General features: G+C 37.5%; 2 protein-coding genes across 2 annotated transcripts in view; one reads left to right on the top strand and one right to left on the bottom strand.

Moving 5' to 3' along the window:
- LOC133550481 (uncharacterized) overlaps positions 1-25,187 on the top strand; it is a 66,933-nt gene that overhangs the window by 1,929 nt on the left and 39,817 nt on the right. The window contains exon 2 of the mRNA XM_061896460.1: positions 10,611-11,229. Coding sequence (XP_061752444.1) covers positions 10,611-11,229 — 619 coding nt within the window. The remainder of the gene's footprint in view (positions 1-10,610; positions 11,230-25,187) is intronic.
- Positions 5,158-11,322, bottom strand: LOC133551980 (claudin-4-like). The gene is made up of 2 exons (XM_061899197.1): positions 10,554-11,322; positions 5,158-5,639 (listed from the first exon to the last, which is right to left on the bottom strand). Exons 1-2 carry the CDS (start codon positions 11,183-11,185, stop codon positions 5,636-5,638), a joined length of 636 nt encoding a protein of 211 aa, XP_061755181.1. The 5' UTR covers positions 11,186-11,322; the 3' UTR covers positions 5,158-5,635.

Below are 25,187 nucleotides of genomic sequence, written 5' to 3' on the forward strand. Positions count from 1 at the left end.
CTTTTTAAAGACGTTTAATCAATGTTGGGTTCTGACTTTGATTTGACCATTGAATTTTGGTCATTTCCCAACCGATATTTTTCAACACAAATACAACATTGAAACAACATGCTTTTTGACAACGTTTAATTAATGTTGGCTTCTGACATTGATTTGACCATTTAATTTTTTGTAATATTCCAAACAATATTCTTCAACACAAATACAACGTTGAAACAACATGCTTTTGACGACTTTAATCGTCGGGTTCTGACGTTGATTGACCATTGAATTTTGGTCATTTTCCAACCAATATTCTACAACACAAATACAACGTTGAAACAACATGCTTTTTGAAGACTTTTAGTCAATGTTGGGTTTTGACGTTGATTTGACCATTGAATTTTTTGTAATTTTCCAAACAATATTTTACAACACAAATACAACGTTGAGACAACATGCTTTTGACGACTTTTAATCGTCAGGTTTTGACGTTGATGTGACTTTTTCATTTTGGTCATTTCCCAAACAATATCCATCAACAAATACAACTTTGAAACAACATGCTTTTTGACGACGTTTAATCAATGTTGGGTTCTGACGTTGATTTGACCATTGAATTATGGTAATTTCCCAACCGATATTTTTCAACACAAATACAACGTTAAAACAACATGCTTTTTGACGACGTTTAATCAATGTTGGGTTCTGACATTGATTTAACCATTGAATTTTTTGTAATTTTCCAAACAATATACTTTAACACAAATACAACGTTGAAACAACATGCTTTTGACGACTTTAATCGTCGGGTTCTGACGTTCATTGACCATTGAATTCTGGTAATTTTTCAACCAATATTTTACAACACAAATACAATGTTGAAACAACATGCTTTTTGACAACTTTTAGTCAATTTTGGGTTCTGACGTTGATTTCACCTTTGAAATTTGGTCATTTTCTAACCAATATTCTACAACACAAATACAACGTTGAATTAACATACTTTTGACGACTTTTAATCGTCGGGTTCTGACGTTGATTTGACAATTGAATTTTGGTAATTTCCTAACCGATATTCATCAACAAATACAACGTTGAAACAAAATGCTTTTTAAAGACTTTTAATCAATGTCAGGTTCTGACGTTGATTTGACCATAGAACTTTGGTCATTTTCCAACCAATATTTTATAACACAAATACAACATTTAAACAGGATGCTTTTTGATGACCTTTATTCAACGTCGAGTTCTGACATTGATTTGACCATTGAATTTTTGCAATTTCCCAACCAATTTCATATAACACAAATACAACGTTGAAACAACATACTTTTGACGACTTTTAATTGTCGGGTTCTGACGTTGATTTGATCATTGAATATTGGTAATTTTCCAACCAATATTTTACAACACAAAAACGTTGAAACAACATGCTTTTTGACGACGTTTATTAAATTTTAGGTTCTGACGTTGATTTGGCGATTGCATTTTGGTAATTTTCCAACCAATATTCTACAACACAAATACAACAGTGAAACAACTTGCTTTTTGACGACTTTTAATCGTCAGGTTCTGACGTTGATTTGACCATTGAAATTTTGTCATTTCACTACCAATTTTTTAAAACACAAATACAACGTTGAAACAACATACTTTTGACGACTTTTAATCGTCGCGTTCCGACGATAATATGACCATTTAATTTTGGTCATTTCCCAACCAATATCCATCAACAAATACAACGTTGAAACAACATGCTTTTAGACGTCTTTTAATCATCGGGTTCTGACGTTGATTTGACCATTGAATTTTGTTAATTTTCCAACCAATATTCTACAACACAAATACAACGTTGAAACAACATGCTTTTTGACAACATTTAATTAAGGTTGGTTTCTGACGTTGATTTGATCATTTGAATTTTGGTCTTTTTCAAACCAATATTTTATAACAAAACACAACATAGACACAACATCCTTTTTATGCCGTTTGATCAATTTTGGGTTCTGAAATTGATTTGACCGTTGAATTTTAGTCATTTTCCAAACAGTATTTTTTAACACAAATACAACGTTGAAACAACATGTTTTTGACGACGTTTATTCAATTTTGGGTTCTGGCGTTGATTTGACCATTTAATTTTGGTCATCTCCCAACCGATATACTTCAACACAAATACAACGTTGAAACAACATGCTTTTTGACAACGTTTAATCAATGTTGGGTTCTGACGTTGATTTGACCATTCAATTTTGGTCATTTTCCCAACCGATATTCATCAACAAATAAAACGTTGAAACAACATGCTTTTCAAAGACGTTTAATCAATGTCGGGTTCTGACATTAATTTGACCATTGAATTTTGGTCATTTCCCAACCAATATTCTACAACACAAATACAACGTTGAAACAACATGCTTTTTGACGACTTTTAATCGTAGGGTTCTGACTTTGATACAACCATTTAATTTTGGTCATTTTCCAACTGATGTTCTTCAATACAAATACAACGTTCAAACAACATGCTTTTTGACAACGTTTAATCAATGTTGGGTTCTGACGTTGATTTGACTATTGAATTTTGATAATTTCCCAACCGATATTCATCAACAAATACAACGTTGAAACAAAATGCTTTTTAAAGACGTTTAATCAATGTTGGGTTCTGATGTAGATTTGACCATAGAATTTTGGTCATTTTCCAACCAATATTCTACAACACAAATACAACGTTGAAACAACATACTTTTGACAATGATTAATCAATGTTGGGTTCTGACGTTGATTTGACCATTGAATTTTAGTAATTTCCCAACCGATATTCATCAACAAATACAACGTTGAAACAAAATGCTTTTTAAAGACTTTTAATCAATGTTGGGTTCTGATGTTGATTTGTCCATAAAATTTTGGTCATTTCCCAACCAATATTCCACAACACTGAAACAACATACTTTTGACAACGTTTAATCAATGTTGGGTTCTGACGTTGATTTGACCATTGAATTTTGGTCATTTTCCAATCAACGTTGTCTCAATTTACAAATACAACTATTTTGCAACGTTGTTTCAAAGTCAGTGTTTAAAAAACATGTACGTATAATCAACGCTGTATCAATGTTGGGTTACTTTAGCTTTACTTGATATTTTCTTTGGTCGGAACCTTTTCCTACTTGAATGTTTTGCACAAACTGTAGCAGCGAGAGTTTTATCGTGGAGAAAGCGTGAGAATGTAAATATGTTTTGCTTAGTTGTTGTCAGGTTTCATCTCAACTGGACGGCACATCACAATAATGTTGCGAGTCGTGCCATCCAATGTTTCAGTCAAGTGTAAATAATTAATTTTTCAAGATGTGCTGGTGTTTGGTTACAGTTTAGCTTCTTTCAAAGCGGCTAAGATGATGTGTGAATTACGTGCGAAAAAATGTTAAGATAAAATAGTGCCAAAAGTTTTGTTCCTGGAAAAATAATCAAGTTTTCATGTTGAGTATTGAAAAATACATTTGTGTACTTAAAATGAAAATAAAAACAATCCACTATGGTAATTTTTTTGAAGACATTTTTTTATTTTCTGTTTTCACTTTCATACATGTTATTTGAGTTTTTTCAGATTCAAATCTTTTATTTTGTAGTTTTAAACATTAGGACCAAATTTGAGATAGTACTTGTCATCAAGTGGGAGGGCAGACATTTTAGCAAAAAAGATGGGTGAAGTTCCGAAAGAACACTGTGATGAAAAGTAGTGAACAACAATGTAAGACACATGTTTTATTCCAAGAATGTAAATAAAATAATAAAAATTTAAAAAAATTCACAGTTAAAAGTATGTCAGCGTATATTTTATTGTGTGATCAAAATGTTAGTGATAATGTTATGTCCAGCGGTTGAAAATCATCATTAAAAAGGAAAGAAGAAAAAAACTAAGAAAAAATAAGGAAAATCCAAAATGGGGAAAAAAAAGTAAATAAGGAAAAATACAAATGCATAAATACACATTTATACAATACAGGAAAAAGAAAAATAAGACAAAAATAAAAGAAGGTAAACAAATTAGAAAAAAAGAAGCGAAAAAGAAAAAAAACAAAAGCAGGAAAATTGCAAAAAAGAAGAAAAAAATATAGAAAGAAATAAAGAAAAGTAAGATTAAGAAGAACACAAAGGAAATAAAACAAATGCCAAAATATTAATTTTCAAATAAAAACAAAAAAAAGATAAAGAACAAAACAACAACAAAACCTAAGAAAAACAAAGGAAAATCCAAAATGGGGAAAAAATTAAATAAGGAAAAATAAAAATGCATTAATACACATTCATACAATACAGGAAAAAGACAAATAAGACAAAAAATAAAAAAGAAAGTAAACAAATTGGAAAAAAAAGAAGCAAAACAAAAAAAAAACAAAAGGAGACAAAATGCAAAAGAGAAGAAAAAAATATAGAATAAAATTAAGAAAAGTAAGTTTAAGAAGAACACAAAGGAAATAAAACAAATTCAAAAATATTAATTTTCAAATAAAAACAAAAATAAAAAGATAAAGAACAAAAAAACTAAGAAAAAAAAAAAAGGGAAATCCAAAATGGGGAAAAAATTAAATAAGGAAAAATAAAAAATGCATAAATACACATTTATACAATACAGGAAAAAGACAAATAAGACAAAAATAAAACAAAGTAATCAAATTAGAAAAAAAAGAAGCAAAACAGAAAAAAAAAATAGACAACATGCAAAAGAGAAGAAAAAAATATAAAATAAAATGAAAATTAAGTTTAAGAAGAACACAAAGGAAATAAAACAAATGCCAAAATATTCATATTAAAATAAAAAGATAAAGAACAAAAAAATTAGAACAACAAAAAATTAGGAAAAAAAATTAAGAAAAAAGGCAAAAAAAAAATTATATATATATATATATATATACTGTATATATATATATATATATATATACTGTATATATATATATATATATATATATATATATATATATATACAGACTAATAGAACAAAAAGAAAAAGACAACAAAGAAAAATGCAGAAATATGGAAATGTTAAAAAAAAACACAACCAAAACTATAAAGAAAGAAAATTTAGGGATGGAAAAAATGCAGAACCATACTTTTTTCTTTTAATGGAAAAAAAAAAACTACAAAAAGACCAAAAAGAAAAGAGCAGGGAATAAACAATCACAGACATTAGCGCACTAAGCAGACTGTGACCCAGACCTGTTCAACGGGCACAGCTGGCATATACAGCAGCCTGGTTGGCAACAATGACAGGAAATAGACACCAAAATAAGAGCGCTGGACAGGAAAAGACACAAAACACAGGAAGTTGATAACAAAGGATCAAGACATTTAGTACACAAATACAGTAATGTATCTGGGACAATACTACTTTGTCTACATTTGCATACTAAGTACACAGTACACATACTGAAGTGCACTGACAGAAGTGTTCCATTCCAAACACATTTTTTCCTCATTCAGTAGAAGTCACAGCAACAAAACAAACAAGCTTTGAATATTAACTTGTTTATTAGAAAGAAGTGAAATAATAATGAAAGATTTTGGATTTCCTTCAATGTCAACAAGAGTCTTGGAAAAAGCAACACACTGAAAAGTTCTTTGCAGGATTCTGGAATCTTCTCTTGTGTTCTCATCTGCAAATGTGAAACATAGGTCAGCCAAACACAAATAGGACACACTCACACACACACACACATTCTTGTAGTTGTTACATTCTTAAGACCTCTGAAAAATACCTACCGCTTTAGGACCACATTAATAATATATGCATACGGTGCATGTAGAAATAAGCCAAGCTTTTTGTTATTTTTTTATTTATTTTTGTTTGTATTTGATTTTTAATTTTCATTATTTACTATATATATATATGTATGTATAATATTATTTATTTATTTTTTTAAATACATTTTCTTACACACACTTGTTATTTCATATGTTGACCAGAGGGGGAGCACTTTTAAAAGCGACACACAGTCAATTTGAAAAACCCTTCCTTTTTGGGACCACCCTTATTTTGATAGATTTCACCACCAGGGGTGCAAATGAGACATTCTCTATTAGATGCAATGGTTTTCCGTATCAGGACCAGGATTTATGTCCTAGCTTGTTCACACCTCCTCATATGGAAGCTACTTTTCCTTGTTGATTTCTCAAGAAGTGTAAAAATACAAGAACACACACACATATTCTTGTATTTGTTACCTTCTTTAACCTGAGAAAAATGCCTACCTCTTTAAGACCAGCCTTTTTAGATATATAAAGATTTGTATTTACAACATTAATGATAAATACATACTATGCAAATATAAAAAAGTTAAGCTTTTAGTTTATTTTTTTATTTTTTTTGTTTGTAATTGTTTTTTAATCTTCATTATTTAATTCAAGTTATTATAGTACGTCTTTCTATACATTTTTATTTATTTAGTTGTATTAATTTTGGCCAAAGGGGGCGCATTTAAATTTTTTACACACACTTGTTATTTCATATGTTGACCAGAGGGGGATAACTTAATTTTTTTTACACACACTTGTTATTTCATATGTTGACCAGAGGGGGATAACTTAATTTTTTTTTACACACACTTGTTATTTCATATGTTGACCAGAGGGGGAGCACTTCTAAAAGCGACACACAGTCAATTTGAAAAACCCCTCCTTTTTGGGACCACCCTTATTTTGATAGACTTCACCACCAGGGGTGCAAATGAGACATTCTCTATTAGATGCAATGGTTTTCCGTATCTGGACCATGATTTATGTCCTAGCTTGTTCACACCTCCTCATATGGAAGCTACTTTTCCTTGTTGATGTCTCAAGAAGTGTAAAAATACAAGAACACACACACATATTCTTGTATTTGTTACCTTCTTTAACCTGAGAAAAATGCCTACCTCTTTAGGACCAGCCTTTATAGATATATAAAGATTTGTATTTACAACATTAATAATATATACATACTATGCAAATATAAAAAGGTAAGCTTTTAGTTATTTATTTTTTAATTTTTTTGAGTTTTTTGTTTGTAATTGTTTTTTAATCTTCATTATTTAATTCACGTTATTATAGTATGTCTTTCTATACATTTTTATTTATTTATTTGTATTAATTTTGGCCAAAGGGGGCGCATTTAAATTTCTTACACACACTTATTATTACATATGTTGGCCAGTGGGGGATAACTTAAAATTTTTTAAACACACTTGTTATTTCATATGTTGACCAGAGGGGGATAACTTAAAATTTTTCAAACACACTTGTTATTTCATATGTTGACCTGAGGGGGATAACTTAATTTTTTTTACACACACTTGTTAGTTCATATGTTGACCAGAGTGGGGTAACTTACATTTTTTTTAACAAACACTTGTTATTTCATATGTTGGCCAGAGGGGGATAACTTACATTTTTTTTACACACACTTGTTATTTCATATGTTGACCAGAGGGGGATAACTTAATTTTTTTTACAAACACTTGTTATTTCATATGTTGACCAGAGGGGGATGACTTAATTTTTTTTACACTCGCTTGTTATTTCATATGTTGAGCAGAGGGGGAGCACTTTTAAAACCGACACACAGTCAATTTGAAAAACCCCTCCTTTTTGGGACCACCCTTATTTTGATAGACTTCACCACCAGGGGTGCAAATTAGACACTTTCCTATTAGGTGCAATGGTTTTCCGTATTGGGACCATGATTTATGTCCTAGCTTGTTCACACCTCCTCATATGGAAGCTACTTTTCTTTGTTGATTTCTCAAGAAGTGTAAAAATACAAGAACACACACACATATTCTTGTATTTGTTACCTTTTTAAGACCTGTGAAAAATGCCTAGCATATTTTCAGGACCACATTTTTGTAGATATATAAGGATTTGTATTCACAACATTAATAATATATACATACTATGCAAATATAAAGAAGGTAAGCTTTTAGTTATTTATTTTAAAATGTTTAAATTTTTTTGTTTGGAATTGTTTTTTAATCATTATTTAATTCAAGTTATTATAGTACGTCTTTCTATACATTTTTATTTATTTAGTTGTATTAATTTTGGCCAAAGGGGGCGCATTTAAATTTTTTACACACACTTGTTATTTCATATGTTGACCAGAGGGGGATAACTTTAATTTTTTTACACACACTTGTTATTTCATATGTTGACCAGTGGGGGATAAGTTAAAAAATTTTTACACACACTTGTTATTTCATATGTTGACCAGAGGGGGAGCACTTTTAAAACCGACACACAGTCAATTTGAAAAAAACTTCCTTTTTGGGACCACCTTTATTTTGATATATTTCACCACCAGGGGTGCAAATGAGACATTCTCTATTAGATGCAATGGTTTTCCGTATCAGGACCATGATTTATGTCCTAACTTGTTCACACCTCCTCATATGGAAGTTACTTTTACTTGTTGATGTCTCAAGAAGAGTAGAAATACAAGAAAACACACATATTCTTGTATTTCTTACTTTCTTGAGACCTCTGAAAAATGCCTATCTCTTTAGGACCGTCCCTAATATACATATTTATTCATTTATTTATTTATTTATTTATTTGTATTAATTTTGGCCAAAGGGGGCGCATTTAAATTCGTTCCACATACTTATTATTACATATGTTGGCCAGAGGGGGATAACTTACATTTTTTTACACACACTTGTTATTTCATATGTTGACCAGAGGGGGAGCACTTTTAAAAGCGACACACAGTCAATTTGAAAAACCCTTCCTTTTTGGGACCACCTTTATTTTGATAGATGTCACCACCAGGGGTGCAAATGAGACATTCTCTATTAGATGCAATGGTTTTCCGTATCTGGACCATGATTTATGTCCTAACTTGTTCACACCTCCTCATATGGAAGCTACTTTTCCTTGTTGATGTCTCAAGAAGGGTAGAAATACAAGAACACACACACATATTCTTGTATTAGTTACCTTTTTAAGACTTGTGAAAAATGCCTAACATTTTTTCAGGACCACATTTTTGTAGATATATAAGGATTTGTATTCACAACATTAATAATATATACATACTATGCAAATATAAAAAGGTAAGCTTTTAGTTATTTATTTTTTAATTTTTTTGAGTTTTTTGTTTGTAATAGTTTTTTAATCTTCATTATTTAATTCACGTTATTATAGTATGTCTTTCTATACATTTTTATTTATTTATTTGTATTAATTTTGGCCAAAGGGGGTGCATTTAAATTTCTTACACACACTTATTATTACATATGTTGACCAGAGGGGGATAACTTAAAATTTTTTACACACACTTGTTATTTCATATGTTGACCAGAGGGGTATAACTTAATTTTTTTTACACACACTTGTTATTTCATATGTTGACCAGAGGGGGATAACTTAATTTTTTTTTTTACATACACTTGTTATTTCATATGTTGACCAGAGGGGGATAACTTCAAATTTTTTTTACACACACTTGTTATTTCATATGTTGACCAGAGGGGGATAACTTACATTTTTTTACAAACACTTGTTATTTCATATGTTGACCAGAGGGGGAGCACTTTTAAAACCGACATACAGTCAATTTGAAAAAAACTTCCTTTTTGGGACCACCTTTATTTTGATAGACTTCACCACCAGGGGTGCAAATTAGACACTTTCCTATTAGATGCAATGGTTTTCCCTATCGGGACCATGATTTCGGTCCTAACTTGTTCACACCTCCTCATATGGAAGCTACTTTTCCTTGTTGATTTCTCAAGAAGGGTAAAAATACAAGAACACACACACATATTCTTGTATTTGTTACCTTTTTAAGACCTGTGAAAAATGCCTAACATCTTTTCAGGACCACATTTTTGTAGATATATAAGGATTTGTATTCACAACATTAATAATATATACATACTATGCAAATATAAAGAAGGTAAGCTTTTAGTTATTTATTTTAAAATGTTTACATTTTTTTGTTTGGAATTGTTTTTTAATCATTATTTAATTCAAGTTATTATAGTACGTCTTTCTATACATTTTTATTTATTTAGTTGTATTAATTTTGGCCAAAGGGGGCGCATTTAAATTTTTTACACACACTTGTTATTTCATATGTTGACCAGAGGGGGATAACTTTAATTTTTTTACACACACTTGTTATTTCATATGTTGACCAGTGGGGGATAAGTTAAAAATTTTTTTACACACACTTGTTATTTCATATGTTGACCAGAGGGGGATAACTTAATTTTTTTTTTACATACACTTGTTATTTCATATGTTGACCAGAGGGGGATAACTTAATTTTTTTTACACACACTTGTTATTTCATATGTTGACCAGAGGGGGAGCACTTTTAAAACCGACATACAGTCAATTTGAAAAAAACTTCCTTTTTGGGACCACCCTTATTTTGATAGACTTCACCACTAGGGGTGCAAATTAGACACTTTCCTATTAGATGCAATGGTTTTCCTTATCGGGACCATGATTTATGTCCTAGCTTGTTCACACCTTCTCATATTGATGTCTCAAGAAGGCCAGAAATACAAGAACACACACACACTCACACGTAGTCCACGTTGGACGAGGCGCTCCTGGCGGTCACGAACTTGGCCGGCGCGTAGGGTCGCCTGTCGCTGGGGGGGCAGTTGTTGCAGAGAATCCCCCCCCCCAGCAGCAGCATGGCGGCCGAGCCCCAGCCGATGTAGAGCGCGGCGCCGAGCTCCCGCCTCTGAGCGGCGGTCACCAGCGGGTTGTAGAAGTCCCGGATGACGGTGTGGGCCGACCACGACACGGGGATCATGACGAGCAGGGCGCCGATGACAAACATGACGCCCGCCACGATGCACGCCTTGGCCTTGGCCGTCTCGTCCTCCACGCAGTTGGTGCACTTCCCTCCGGCCGCCGCCACCAGCACGCCCAGCACGCCCACCATCACCGAGACCACCACCATGGCGCGGGCCGCCTGCAGGTCCTGGGGCAAGGCCAGCATGGAGTCGTAGACCTTGCACTGCATCTGGCCCGTGCTCTGCACCACGCAGGTCATCCACAGGCCCTCCCAGATCACCTGCGCCGTCACGATGTTGGCGCCGACGAACGCCGTCACTCGCCACATGGGCAGGGCGCAGGTGATGATGGCGCCCAACCAGCCCATGAAGGCCAGCAGCACGGCCAGCATCTGGAGGCCCTGAGACGCCATCGCCGACGCTTCCAAAGTGACGGTTGCTGCCGGCTCTCGCTCTCGTACGACGTCGAGGGGGCGGAGCTTGGGAGCTCGCACACAATAGAGGAAAACTGAGACCTGTGGGTTTTTAGGGGTTTTTTTGTCTTCTTTCTCCTTTGTTTTCACACGCAAGCTTTGTCACCTGCAGCGAGAATCCACACTGGCTCACCTGTGCACGCACACACACACACACACACACACACGCACACAGTAGTGTCACCTTGAGCAAACACTTGATGTGAGAGTTTCGGTGTTTCTATTCAAACTGAGGTAGAAAGAAGGCTTTTTCTTCCTAAAAAAAAGCGATTTATTTGTGACTTAAAAGCCTACTGAAATGAGATTTTCTTATTTAAACGAAAATAGCTGTCAGGCTTTCCCCTGACAGTTTGTCTATGTTTTAGTTTTTTCCTCTGCATTTGTCTGTTTCCTGTGTTTAGTATTTCCTGTCTTTTAGTTCCTGTCTAGTGCTCTTATTTTGTCAGCTTCCTGTCTTGTTCCCTGAGTGCTGTGTTCCTCCTCAGTGTGTTTAGTATGTCCTGCCCTTAGTTGCTGTCTAGTGCTCTTATTTTGTCAGCTTCCTGTCTTGTTCCCTGAGTGCTGTTTTCCTCCTCAGTGTGTTTAGTATTTCCTGTCTTTTAGTTCCTGTCAAGAGCTCTTATTTTGTCAGCTTCCTGTCTTGTTCCCTGAGTGCTGTGTTCCTCCTCAGTGTGTTTAGTATTTCCTGCCCTTAGTTCCTGTCTAGTGCTCTTATTTTGTCAGCTTCCTGTCTTGTTCCCTGAGTGCTGTGTTCCTCCTCGGTGTGTTTGGTATTTTCTGCCCTTAGTTCCTGTCTAGTGCTCTTACTTTGTCAGCTTCCTGTCTTGTTCCCTGAGTGCTGTGTTCCTCCTCAGTGTGTTTAGTATTTCCTGCCCTTAGTTCCTGTCTAGTGCTCTTATTTTGTCAGCTTCCTGTCTTGTTCCCTGAGTGCTGTGTTCCGCCTCAGTGTGTTTAGTATGTCCTGCCCTTAGTTCCTGTCTAGTGCTCTTATTTTGTCAGCTTCCTGTCTTGTTCCCTGAGTGCTGTGTTCCTCCTCACTGTGTTTAGTATTTCCTGCCCTTAGTTCCTGTCTAGTGCTCTTATTTTGTCAGCTTCCTGTCTTGTTCCCTGAGTGCTGTGTTCCTCCTCAGTGTGTTTAGTATGTCCTGCCCTTAGTTCCTGTCTAGTGCTCTTATTTTGTCAGCTTCCTGTCTTGTTCCCTGAGTGCTGTGTTCCTCCTCAGTGTGTTTAGTATGTCCTGCCCTTAGTTGCTGTCTAGTGCTCTTATTTTGTCAGCTTCCTGTCTTGTTCCCTGAGTGCTGTGTTCCTCCTCAGTGTGTTTAGTATGTCCTGCCCTTAGTTCCTGTCTAGTGCTCTTATTTTGTCAGTTTCCTGTCTTGTTCCCTGAGTGCTGTGTTCCTCCTCAGTGTGTTTAGTATTTCCTGCCCTCAGTTCCTGTCTAGTGCTCTTATTTTGTCAGCTTCCTGTCTTGTTCCCTGAGTGCTGTGTTCCTCATCAGTGTGTTTAGTATTTCCTGCCCTTAGTTCCTGTCTAGTGCTCTTATTTTGTCAGCTACCTGTCTTGTTCCCTGAGTGCTGTGTTCCTCTTCAGTGTGTTTAGTATTTCCTGTCTTTTAGTTCCTGTCAAGTGCTCTTATTTTGTCAGCTTCCTGTCTTGTTCCCTGAGTGCTGTGTTCCTCCTCAGTGTGTTTAGTATTTCCTGTCTTTTAGTTCCTGTCAAGTGCTCTTAATTGGTCAGCTTCCTGTCTTGTTCCCTGAGTGCTGTGTTCCTCCTCAGTGTGTTTAGTATTTCCTGCCCTTAGTTCCTGTCTAGTGCTCTTATTTTGTCAGCTTCCTGTCTTGTTCCCCGAGTGCTGTGTTCCTCATCAGTGTGTTTAGTATTTCCTGCCCTTAGTTCCTGTCTAGTGCTCTTATTTTGTCAGCTTCCTGTCTTGTTCCCTGAGTGCTGTGTTCCTCCTCAGTGTGTTTAGTATTTCCTGCCCTTAGTTCCTGTCTAGTGCTCTTATTCTGTCAGCTTCCTGTCTTGTTCCCTGAGTGCTGTGTTCCTCCTCAGTGTGTTTAGTATTTCCTGTCTTTTAGTTCCTGTCAAGTGCTCTTATTTTGTCAGCTTCCTGTCTTGTTCCCTGAGTGCTGTGTTCCTCCTCAGTGTGTTTAGTATTTCCTGCCCTTAGTTCCTGTCTAGTGCTCTTATTTTGTCAGCTTCCTGTCTTGTTCCCCGAGTGCTGTGTTCCTCCTCAGTGTGTTTAGTATGTCCTGCCCTTAGTTCCTGTCTAGTGCTCTTATTTTGTCAGCTTCCTGTCTTGTTCCCTGAGTGCTGTGTTCCTCCTAAGTGTGTTTAGTAATTCCTGCCATTAGTTGCTGTCTAGTGCTCTTATTTTGTCAGCTTCCTGTCTTGTTCCCTGAGTGCTGTGTTCCCCTTCAGCTGCGGCTGATTGGCATCTGGCCACACCTGTTGCCAATCAGCCGGCTCCTATTTGTACCTCCTTTGTCTTGTGTCAGTTGCTGGATCGTTTTATTGTCGTTGCTATCGTGTCATGTTGTTTTGTTACAGCTACTACCTTCCATCCATCCATTTTCTTCCGCTTATCCGAGGTCAGGTCGCGGGGGCAACAGCCTAAGCAGGGAAACCCAGACTTCCCTTTCCCCGGCCACTTCGTCTAGCTCTTCCTGGGGGATCCCGAGGCGTCTTCCCAACGTGTCCTGGGTCTTCCCAGTGGCCTCCACTAGTTGGACGTGCCCTAAACACCTCCCTAGGTGTTTAGGGCACGACAGCTACTACCTGTCGTGCTACATTTTGTCCTGGTCGTCGTAGCGGTAAGCCGTTTCTGTTAGCATTAGTTATTTCCAGTTTTTCTGTTTGCTATCCTCTAGCTTCCATGCTAAAGTTCCTTTTTGTTTTCTAGCTTCCAGTGCTAGCTCCCTTAGTTTGTTATTCCGCCCACGTGCGTCCTTTTTGTTTGTTCTAATTCTAGTATTTTAAACTAAAACCATGTTTTCCCGATCAATGCCTGCCTCCTTCTCTGCATCTTGGGGCTCGTCAACAAATACCTCTGACAATAGCAGGTCCATTCTGTGTGTCATATTTTATCATTTCGCGATATCGCCATATTTTTGCTGAAAGGATTTAGTAGAGAACATCCACGATAAAGTTCGCAACTTTCGGCGCTAAGAGAAAAGCCCTGCCTCTACCGGAAGTCGCAGACGATGACGTCACATGTTTGATGGCTCCTCACATATTCACATTGTTTTTAATGGGAGCCTCCAACAAAAAGAGCTATTCGGACCGAGAAAACGACAATTTCCCCATTTATTTGAGCGAGGATGAAAGATTTCAGGATATTGATAGCGACGGACTAGAAAAAAAAAAAAAACGTGATTGCATTGGGGCGGATTTCGAAGTTTTTAGACACATTTACTAGGATAATTCTGGGAAATCCCTTATCTTTCTATTGTGTTGCTAGTGTTTTAGTGAGTTTAACAGTACCTGATAGTCGGACGGGTGTCTTGACGCCAGTGTCTCAGGGGAGTCGACGGCAGCTTTATGGGCGGCACAAGCTCAGCTTTTCTCCGGTAAGAAGCGACTTTTTAACCACAATTTTCTCACCGAAACCTGCTGGTTGACATTCGGTCGGGATCCATGTTCGCTGTGATCCATAGTAAAGTCTCACCTCCGGGAATTTTAAACAAGGAATCACCGTGTGTTTGTGTGGTTAAAGACTAAAGCTTCCCAACTCCATCTTTCTACTGTGACTTCAATATTAATTAAACAAATTGCAAAAGATTCAGCAACACAGATGTCCAAAATACTGTGTAATTATGCCGTTAAAGCAGACGACTTTTAGCTGTGTGTGTGTGCAGCGCTCATACTTCCTAAAAACCCGTGACGTCTTGCGTACACGTCATCATTACACACCGTTTTCAAGACGAAACTCCGCGGGAAATTTAAAATTGCAATGTAGTAAACTAAAAAGGCCGTGTTGGCATGTGTTGCAATGTTAATATTTCATCATTGATATATAAACTATCAGACTGCGTGGTGGCTAGTAGTGGCTTTCAGTAGGCCTTTAATATCACAATTTTCCCGTCCAAAAACTTGCTGGTTGATGTAGAGAAACATATTCGCTTGACCGCTCTGTGTTAAAGCTTCACAACAAACAAACACCGGCTGTGTTTCGGTGCTAAAGGCAGCTGCAATCCACCGCTTTCCACCAACAGCATTCTTCTTTGACGTCTCCATTATTAATTTTACATTTTGCAAAAGATTCAGTAACACAGATGTCCAAAATACCGTGTAACCAATAACGTCACAAACACCCGCGACGTTTTTAACAGGAAACTCCGCGGGAAATTTAATATTGCAATTTAGTAAACTAAAAAGGCCGTATTGGCATGTGTTGCAATGTTAATATTTCATCATTGATATATAAACTATCAGACTGCGTGGTCGCTAGTAGTGGCTTTCAGTAGGCCTTTAATGTTAAAGTACCAACAATTGTCACACACACACGAGGTGTGGCAAAATAACCCTCTGCATTTGACCCATCGGACCTTGATCACCCCCCTGGGAAGTGAGGGGAGCATTGAGCAGCAGTGCGGGCCACGCCCTGGAATAATTTTTGGGTGATTTAACCCCCAATTCCAAACCTTGATGCTGAGTCCCAAGCAGGGAGGTAATGGGTCCCATTTTTTGTAGTCTTTGGTATGACTCGGCCGGGGTTTGAACTCAGGGCGGACACTCTAACCCAGGGGTCGGGAACCTTTTTGGCTGAGAGAGCCATGAAAGCCAAATATTTTAAAAACGTATCTCCGTGAGAGCCATATTATATTTTGGTAATACTTTGATATGGGGAACATATTCACCATTAATTAGTTGCTTATTAACATGCAAATTCGTAACATATAGGCTCTTAATTAGTCATCCCTTTTTAGACCAGTTGATCTGCCGTTTCTTTTCTTTTTCTTCTATGTCCCACTCTCCTTTGTGGAGGGAGTCCGGTCCGATCCGGTGGCCATGTACTGCTCGCCTGTGTATCGGCTGGGGACATCTCTGCGCTGCTGATCAGCCTCCGCTTGGGATGGTTTCCTGCTGGCTCCGCTGTAAACGGGACTCTCGCTGCTGTGTTGGATCCGCTTTGGACTGGACTCTCGCGACTGTGTTGGATCCATTATGGATTGATCTTTCACAGTATCATGTTCTCATAGTCATCATTGTCACCGACGTCCCACTGGGTGTGAGTTTTCCTTGCCCTTATGTGGGCCTACCGAGGTTGTCGTAGTGGTTTGTGCAGCCCTTTGAGACACTAGTGATTTAGGGCTATATAAGTAAACATTGATTGATTGATTGATTGATTTTTAAGTACTTATTAATGCCTTTTTCTGCATGGCCTTATTTTACTAGCAGTAAGCCATTAACGAAGAGTTTTCCTTTATAACCTCAGAATTATTGCATATTAGTAACCCTAACCCTTATATGGTCCCCTAATGTCCAAATAACTCTTAATTAAGTCTTTGTTACTTAGAATATGTTGCCCATACTAAAGTGTTACCAATATTTTTTTAACACTGAATACTACTACATTTGCGCATTTTTAAGTTAGACTAACATTTTTAGAGTAAAATAAGTCTCTTGTTCTTTTTAATAACATTGTTATTCGGAAGCTAACAAATAATAAATGAAATACTTCTTACCATTAATGCGACTTCTTGGATTGATGGAATAAAATGCATGAGAATGTTTTTAATTTTGAACGTTATTTTTAACCCTGTGATTACCAGCGGAATCATTCATTACTTATCGTGTTAAGCAATGTCAGCTAAGATTTATCTGAGAGCCAGATGCAGTCATCAAAAGAGCCACATCTGGCTCTAGAGCCGCAGGTTCCCTACCCCTGCTCTAACCACTAAGCCAACCCCCCCTAGAGAGGGGGGGTTGCCCACATCTGAGGTCCTCTCCAAGGTTTCTCATAGTCAGCATTGTCACTGGCGTCCCACTGGGTGTGAGTTTTCCTTGCCCTTTTGTGGGTTCTTCCGAGGATGTCGTAGTCGTAATGATTTGTGCAGTCCTTTGAGACATTTGTGATTTGGGGCTATATAAATAAACATTGATTGATTGATTGATTGATATTATTTGTAAATGTACCTGTTTGAAATGATAGGTTACTAATATAAAGTTAAAGTTAAAGTAGCAATGATTGTCACACGAAATTATTCTCTGCATTTGAACCCATCGCCCTTGATCACCCCCTGGGGTGAGGTAATGAGTCCCATTTTTTTGTAGTCTTTGGTATGACTCGGCCGGGTTTTGAACTCACAACCTACCGCTCTCTAGGGCGGACAAACGACGACACCAGAAAGTGTTGTTTACCATTAGCCTGAACATGCAGCAAAGTGCTAAATCACATTGAGATTTAGTTTAGTTCATTTTTACGACACTGGAGGGGTCATTGAACGCATCATGACATCATCGAGCTCTGAAAGTTACGGCGAAATTCGATGTCAATTGTTTGATTGGAAGTGCGCGTCAATTCCAATCAATCAATCAATGTTTATTTATATAGCCCTAAATCACAATTGTCTCAAAGGGCTGCACAAACCACAACGACATCCTCTGTAGAGCCCACATAAGGGCAATGATGACTATGAGAAACCTTGGAGAGGACCGCATAGGACCCTCTAGGGCAGGGGTCACCAACCTTTTTGACAGCAAGAGCTACTTCCTGAGTACTGATTAATGCAAAGGGCTACCAGTTTGATACACACTTAAATAAATTGCCAGAAATGTGCTCAATTTACCTTTAATAAATACATCTATATATATTTTTTTAAAAATGGGTATTTCTGTCTATCATTCCATCATACATTTTTTTTCCTTTTACGGAAGGTTTTTTGTAGAGAATAAATAATAGAAAAAAACACTTAATTGAACGGTTTAAAAGAGGCGAAAACAGGAAAAAAATGAAAATTAAATTTTGAAACATAGTTTAGCTTCAATTTCGATTATTTAAAATTCAAAATTCAACAGAAAAAAAGAAAAGAAAAACTAGCTGATTTGAATCTTTTTGAAAAAAAATTTTTTTATGCAACATCATTAGTAATTTTTCCTGATTAAGATTAATTTTAGAATTTTGATGACATGTTTTAAAAAGGTTAAAATCCAATCTGCACTTTGTTAGAATATATAACAAATTGGACCCAAGCTATATTTCTAACAAAGACAAATCATTATTTCTTGTAGATTTTCCAGAACAAACATTTAAAAAGAAATTAAAAAGACTTTGAAATAAGATTTAAATTTGATTCTAAAGATTTTCTAGATTTGCCAGAATATTTTTTTTGAATTTTAATCAAAATAAGTTTGAGGAAATATTTCACAAATATTCTTCGTCGAAAAAACAGAAGCTAAAATGAAGACTTAAATTAAAATGTATTTATTATTCTTTCCAATAAAAAAAATATATTTACTTGAACATTGATTTAAATTGTCAGGAAAGAAAAGGAAGGCATTTAAAAGGTAAAAAGGTGTTTAAAAATCCTAAAATCATTTTTAAGGTTTCATTTTTTCTCTAAAATTGTCTTTCTGAAAATTATAAGAAGCAAAGTAAAAAAATAAATGAATTTATTTAAACATGTGAAGACCAAGTCTTTAAAATATTTTCTTGGATTTTCAAATTCTATTTGAGTTTTGTCTTTCTTAGAATTAAAAATGTTGTGCAGAGCTAGCCCAGCTTGCTAGTAAATAAATACAATTTAAAAAAATAGAGGCAGCTCACTGGTAAGTGCTGCTATTTGAGCTATTTTTAGAACAGGCCCGCGGGCGACTCATCTGGTCCTTACGGGCACCACGTTGGTGACCCCCCCTCTAGGGGACCGAAAGCAATGGATGTCGAGCGGGTCTAACATCCATCCATCCATTTTCTACCGCTTATTCCCTTTTGGGGTCGCTAGTGTGTGAATGTGAGTGTGAATGTTGTCTGTCTATCTGTGTTATCCCTGCGATGAGGTGGCGACTTGTCCAGGGTGTACCCTGCCTTCCGCCCGATTGTAGCTGAGATAGGCGCCAGCGCCCCCCGCGGGTCTAACATGATACTGTGAAAGTTCAATCCATAGTGGATCCAACACAACCGTGAGAGTCCAGTCCAAAGTGGATCCAAAACAGTAGAGAGAGTCCCGTCCACAGTGGAGCTAACAGGAAACCATCCCAAGCGGATCAGCAGCGCAGCGATGTCCCCAGCCGATACACAGGCGAGCGGTCCATCCCGGGTCCCGACTCTGGACAGCTAGTACAGTCCCACTCTTCCAAGGGAGAGTGGGACAGAGGAGAAAAAGAAAAGAAGCGGCAGATCAACTGGTCTAAAAAGGGAGTCTATTTAAAGGCTAGAGTACACAAATGAGTTTTAAGGTGAGACTTAAATGCTTCTACTGAGGTAGCATCTCGAACTGTTACCGGGAGGGCATTCCAGAGTACTGGAGCCCGAACGGAAAACGCTCTATAGCCCGCAGACTTTTTTTGGGCTCTGGGAATCACTAATAAGCCGGAGTCCTTTGAACGCAGATTTCTTGCCGGGACATATGGTACAATACAATCGGCAAGATAGGATGGAGCTCGACCGTGTAGTATTTTAGACGTAAGTAGTAAAACCTTAAAGTTGTACTTTAAACTCTAATTCTAAATTCTGTACATTTATGTAAACTGTGTATACATCGCTAAGTTAGGCTGACCATATCGTGAAATCCCAAAAAGAGGACACATATACGGGTACCAAGGCCGGGGACCAGGTGAAAATGTGCCAATGATACTGGAACTTGCTTTATAAATAATATATTTATGTAAATAAACCATTTTTTCTCCTCTGTTGACAGCAGTGTTGGCGCTAGGAATTTTCAAAATGGGGTCCCGTGGACCCCATCAAGTCATAAAAATGGGGTCCCGCGGTAAATGTTTGGGGTCCTACTTTTTTGTAAGCGTTTTGAAAACAAATGATAAATATACGCATTGTCCTGTTATATCTCACATTCTATATTATTGTTTTGGAAAAAGGTTGTCATAAACGTTACTTTATTAATTAAAAGAAATAATTTAAAAAAAAGACAAATTTGTATGCATATGTTAATGTATTCAGTTATAAACATTCATTCACTTTCTTCTTTTCTTTATGAATCTAAACTTTACTGCTGCTGGTAGTTTTTTCTACGTTTTTATTTAATACGCTTGTCTTTAACTCAAATTTTCTACTTTTTTTTTTTTTTTTTTTTAATTCAATCATGAAACGAGCTAAGAAAAATATCACCGTCAAGGTTTAAGCCCTAAAATTGTCACGGAAAGTGTTTGTCGCTATAGCAAAAATGCTAACGATTTTCACTGTTTGAGTTAGGTGGCGACTTGTCCAGGGTGTACCCCGCCTTCCGCCCGATTGTAGCTGAGATAGGCGCCAGTGCCCCCCGCGACGCCAAAAAGGGAATAAGCGGTAGAAAATGGATGGATGGATGGAGTTAGATTATACCAAAATGTTATAATTTGTTCAATTTTTACCATGAATTGATTAACGTGGACCCCCGACTTAACTTATTCGGTTGTTACCATTTAGTGGTCAATTTTACGGTGCAATATACGAACAAAAGTTTCAATCAATCGATCAATCAAAACACAAAAAGTCTACCAAGTTTTTTACATGAATTGGCAATTTTAAAGCCTCCGTCTTCTTGATTTTTTTTTCCGCTTTCATCGAACAACGAACATTCATGTGTTCATATAGAGTGGAGGGGTCTCAAACTCAAATTAACCGAGCGCAAAAAAGTGTTATCCGGCGTCATATAGAAATATATGTAGTGTTCATCGTGTGAGGAAATGCAAATAAAACAATAAAAAACAACAAATAACGGTTTGAATTGGTTCAGGTTATAGGGGACTGTTATTACTGACGGACGAGGGTCACGTAAGAAAACATTCGTCTCCATGACAACGTCTCTGTCGCTTTCACTCATTTGCCGCTTTTCCACTAATGCAGGGGTAGGCAACCCAGAACGTTGAAAGAGCCATTTTGGACCCAGATAACACAACACTGTCAAGCGCCATTCATATAAAACTCGAGGGCCGCACTAACTGATTTTTATTGGTTTTAACCCTTTTGAAATTGTGATAATGTTCCCCTTTAAAGGCCTACTGAAAGCCACTACTACCGACCACGCAGTCTGATAGTTTATATATCAATGATGAAATATTAACATTGCAACACATACCAATACGGCCTTTTTAGTTTACTAAATTACAATTTTAAATTTCCCGCGGAGTTTCCTGTTAAAAACGGCGCGGAATGATGACGCATGTTTGTGACGTTATTGGTTGGAGGGCACATATTAGCCCAGCACCACTTACGGCTAAAAGTCGTCTCTTTTCATCGCGCAATTACACAGTATTTTGGACATCTGTGTTACTGAATCTTTTGCAATTTGTAAAATTAATAATGGAGACGTCAAAGAAGAATGCTGTTGGTGGAAAGCGGTGGATTGCAGCTGCCTTTAGCACCGAAACACAGCCAGTGTTTGTTTGTTGTGAAGCTTTAACACAGAGCGGTCAAGCGAACATGTTTCTCTACATCAACCAGCAAGTTTTTGGACGGGAAAATTGTGATATTAAAGGCCTACTGAAAGCCACTACTACCCACCACGCAGTCTGATAGTTTATATATCAATGATGAAATATTAACATTGCAACACATGCCAATACGGCCGGTTTAGTTTACTAAATTGTAATTTTAAATTTCCCGCGGAATTTCCTGTTAAAAACGTCGCGGAATGATGACGCGTGTTTGTGACGTTATTGGTTGGAGGGGACATATTACGCCCAGCACCACTTACGGCTAAAAGTCGTCTCTTTTCATCGCGCAATAACACGGTATTTTGGACATCTGTGTTACTGAATCTTTTGCAATTTGTAAAATTAATAATGGAGACGTCAAAGAAGAATGCCGTTGGTGGAAAGCGGTGGATTGCAGCTGCCTTTAGCACCGAAACACAGCCGGTGTTTGTTTGTTGTGAAGCTTTAACACAGAGCGGTCAAGCGAACATGTTTCTCTACGTCAACCAGCAAGTTTTTGGACGGGAAAATTGTGATATTAAAGGCCTACTGAAAGCCACTACTACCCACCACGCAGTCTGATAGTTTATATATCAATGATGAAGTATTAACATCGCAACACATGCCAATACGGCCGCTTTAGTTTACTAAATTGCAATTTTAAATTTCCCTGGACTTTTTTCTTGAAAACATTGCATAATGATGACGTGTACGTGTGATGGGATGTAAATTTAGTTAGTAGTATATTTCAGTGATTGTACGTAGTGGAGTAGGCACTTGAGTTATATTCCTATGTCATTTTATATTCGCTCCATTCTGTCCACTAAAGACGCTGAGATCATTATCCATGCGTTTGTTACGCCTCGTCTCGATTACTGTAACGTATTATTTTCGGGTCTCCCCATGTCTAGCATTAAAAGATTACAGTTGGTACAAAATGCGGCTGCTAGACTTTTGACAAGAACAAGAAAGTTTGATCACATTACGCCTGTACTGGCTCATCTGCACTGACTTCTTCTGCAATTAAGGTTTTACTACTTACGTATAAAATACTACACGGTCTAGCTCCATCCTATCTTGCCGATTGTATTGTACCATATGTCCCGGCAAGAAATCTGCGTTCAAAGGACTCCGGCTTATTAGTGATTCCCAAAGCCCAAAAAAAGTCTGCGGGCTATAGAGCGTTTTCCGTTCGGGCTCCAGTACTCTGGAATGCCCTCCCGGTAACAGTTCGAGATGCCACCTCAGAAGAAGCATTTAAGTCTCACCTTAAAACTCATTTGTATACTCTAGCCTTTAAATAGACTCCCTTTTTAGACCAGTTGATCTGCCGTTTCTTTTCTTTTTCTTCTATGTCCCACTCTCCCTTGTGGAGGGGGTCCGGTCCGATCCGGTGGCCATGTACTGCTTGCCTGTGTATCGGCTGGGGACATCTCTGCGCTGCTGATCCGCCTCCGCTTGGGATAGTTTCCTGCTGGCTCCGCTGTGAACGGGACTCTTGCTGCTGTGTTGGATCCGCTTTGGACTGGACTCTCGCGACTGTGTTGGATCCATTGTGGATTGAACTTTCACAGTATCATGTTAGACCCGCTCGACATCCATTGCTTTCCTCCTCTCCAAGGTTTCTCATAGTCATCATTGTCACCGATGTCCCACTGGGGTGAGTTTTTCCTTGGTCTAATGTGGGCCCTACCGAGGATGTCGTGGTGGTTTGTGCAGCCCTTTGAGACACTAGTGATTTAGGGCTATATAAGTAAACATTGATTGATTGATTGATTGTTAAATGGCAACAGTAGAGCACCGTTATTTGTAATATAGGGAGTTAATTTGGTTGTAATTCCAGCATTAATAAGAGCCATTGTAATACTGGGCGACTCCAGCAGGGGGCGCGTTGTACTGGGAGCTATACTAAGAGGACACGTGACTTCCTGTCAGTCATTACAGACGTGCACAGAACCAAGTTGTGTCCTTGTGTCTGTAGAACTAAAACATCTCCCTTCTCAGGTACAAGTATTTTTATGTCAATAGTTTTACCCCCGAATGTATCTTTGTACTGTTAAAACATGTTTGGAAGAGTATATTGTTATAAATTGTGTCTTTTCAGTCGACAAGGCTTTATATATGACCAAGCTAATGCTAAAGCTAATGCTAACTGCCGATGTCGAGGCAAATGCTAGCTGCGTCATCAGTGTTGGATATATACAAAGTTACTGTGTGTAGTTCATTATTAATCTGCGTGTATTTCTGTTTAAATGTGTGTTTTATAGAGTTTCTGGGAATAATTCAGTGTAATTTGTTATGTTAAGGAATGATTAGTGACTTTTGCTACTCAAACAATGTGGGCTTACTGTATGGGATGAACCTTTGTATTTACTTGAGACATCTTCAAATACTGTGTACATGTATACAATTTTGATGTTTGATTGTAGCAGTCCTTACAGACGTGTACAGAACGTGTCCTTGTGTCTGTATAACTAAAACATCTCCCTTCTCAGGGCGATTACATACGCGTGACGTCACGGGCTTTTATGAATATGAGCGCTGCGCACACACACACAGCTAAAAGTGGTCTGCTTTAACGGCATAATTACGCAGTATTTTGGACATCTGTGTTGCTGAATCTTTTGCAATTTGTTCAATTAATATTAGAGAAGTCAAAGTAGAGAGACGGAGTTGGGAAGCTTTAGCCTTTTAGCCACACAAACACACGGTGATTCCTTGTTTAAAATTCCTGGAGGTGAAACTTTCCTATGGATCAAGAGAACATGGATTTGACCACATGTCAACCAGCAGGTTTCGGTGAGAAAATTGTGGTTAAAGAGTCAGTTCTTACCGGAGAAAAGCTGAGCTTGTGCCGTCCATAGCTGCCGTCGACTCCCCTGAGACATTAGCGTCAAGACACCTGTGGGGACGCCCTTCCGACTATCAGGTACTATTAAACTCACTAAAACACTAGCAACACAATAGAAAGATAAGGGATTATCCAAGTAAATGTGTCTAAAAACATCGGAATCCGTCCCAATGCAATCGCATATATTTTTTTGTAATTTTTTTTTTTTTTTCTAGTCCGTCGCTATCAATCTCCTCAAACACAAATCTTTCATCCTCGCTCAAATTAATGGGGAGATTGTCGTTTTCTCGGTCCGAATATCACTTTTTGTTGGAGGCTCCCATTAAAAACAATGTGAAGTGAATTATATTTATATAGCGCTTTTCTCAAGTGACTCAAAGCGCTTTTACATAGTGACACCCAATATCTAAGTTACATTTAAACCAGTGTGGGTGACACTGGGAGCAGGTGGGTAAAGTGTCTTGCCCAAGGACACAAGGGCAGTAACTAGGATGGCACAAGCGGGAATCGAACCTGCAA

Source organism: Nerophis ophidion, linkage group LG04 (assembly GCF_033978795.1).
Source record: "Nerophis ophidion isolate RoL-2023_Sa linkage group LG04, RoL_Noph_v1.0, whole genome shotgun sequence".
NCBI lineage: Eukaryota > Metazoa > Chordata > Actinopteri > Syngnathiformes > Syngnathidae > Nerophis > Nerophis ophidion.

Coding starts and splice junctions, on each gene's coding strand:
- LOC133551980 (XM_061899197.1), bottom strand. CDS start 11,185: ATGGCGTCTCAGGGCCTCCAGATGCTGGCCGTGCTGCTGGCCTTCATG.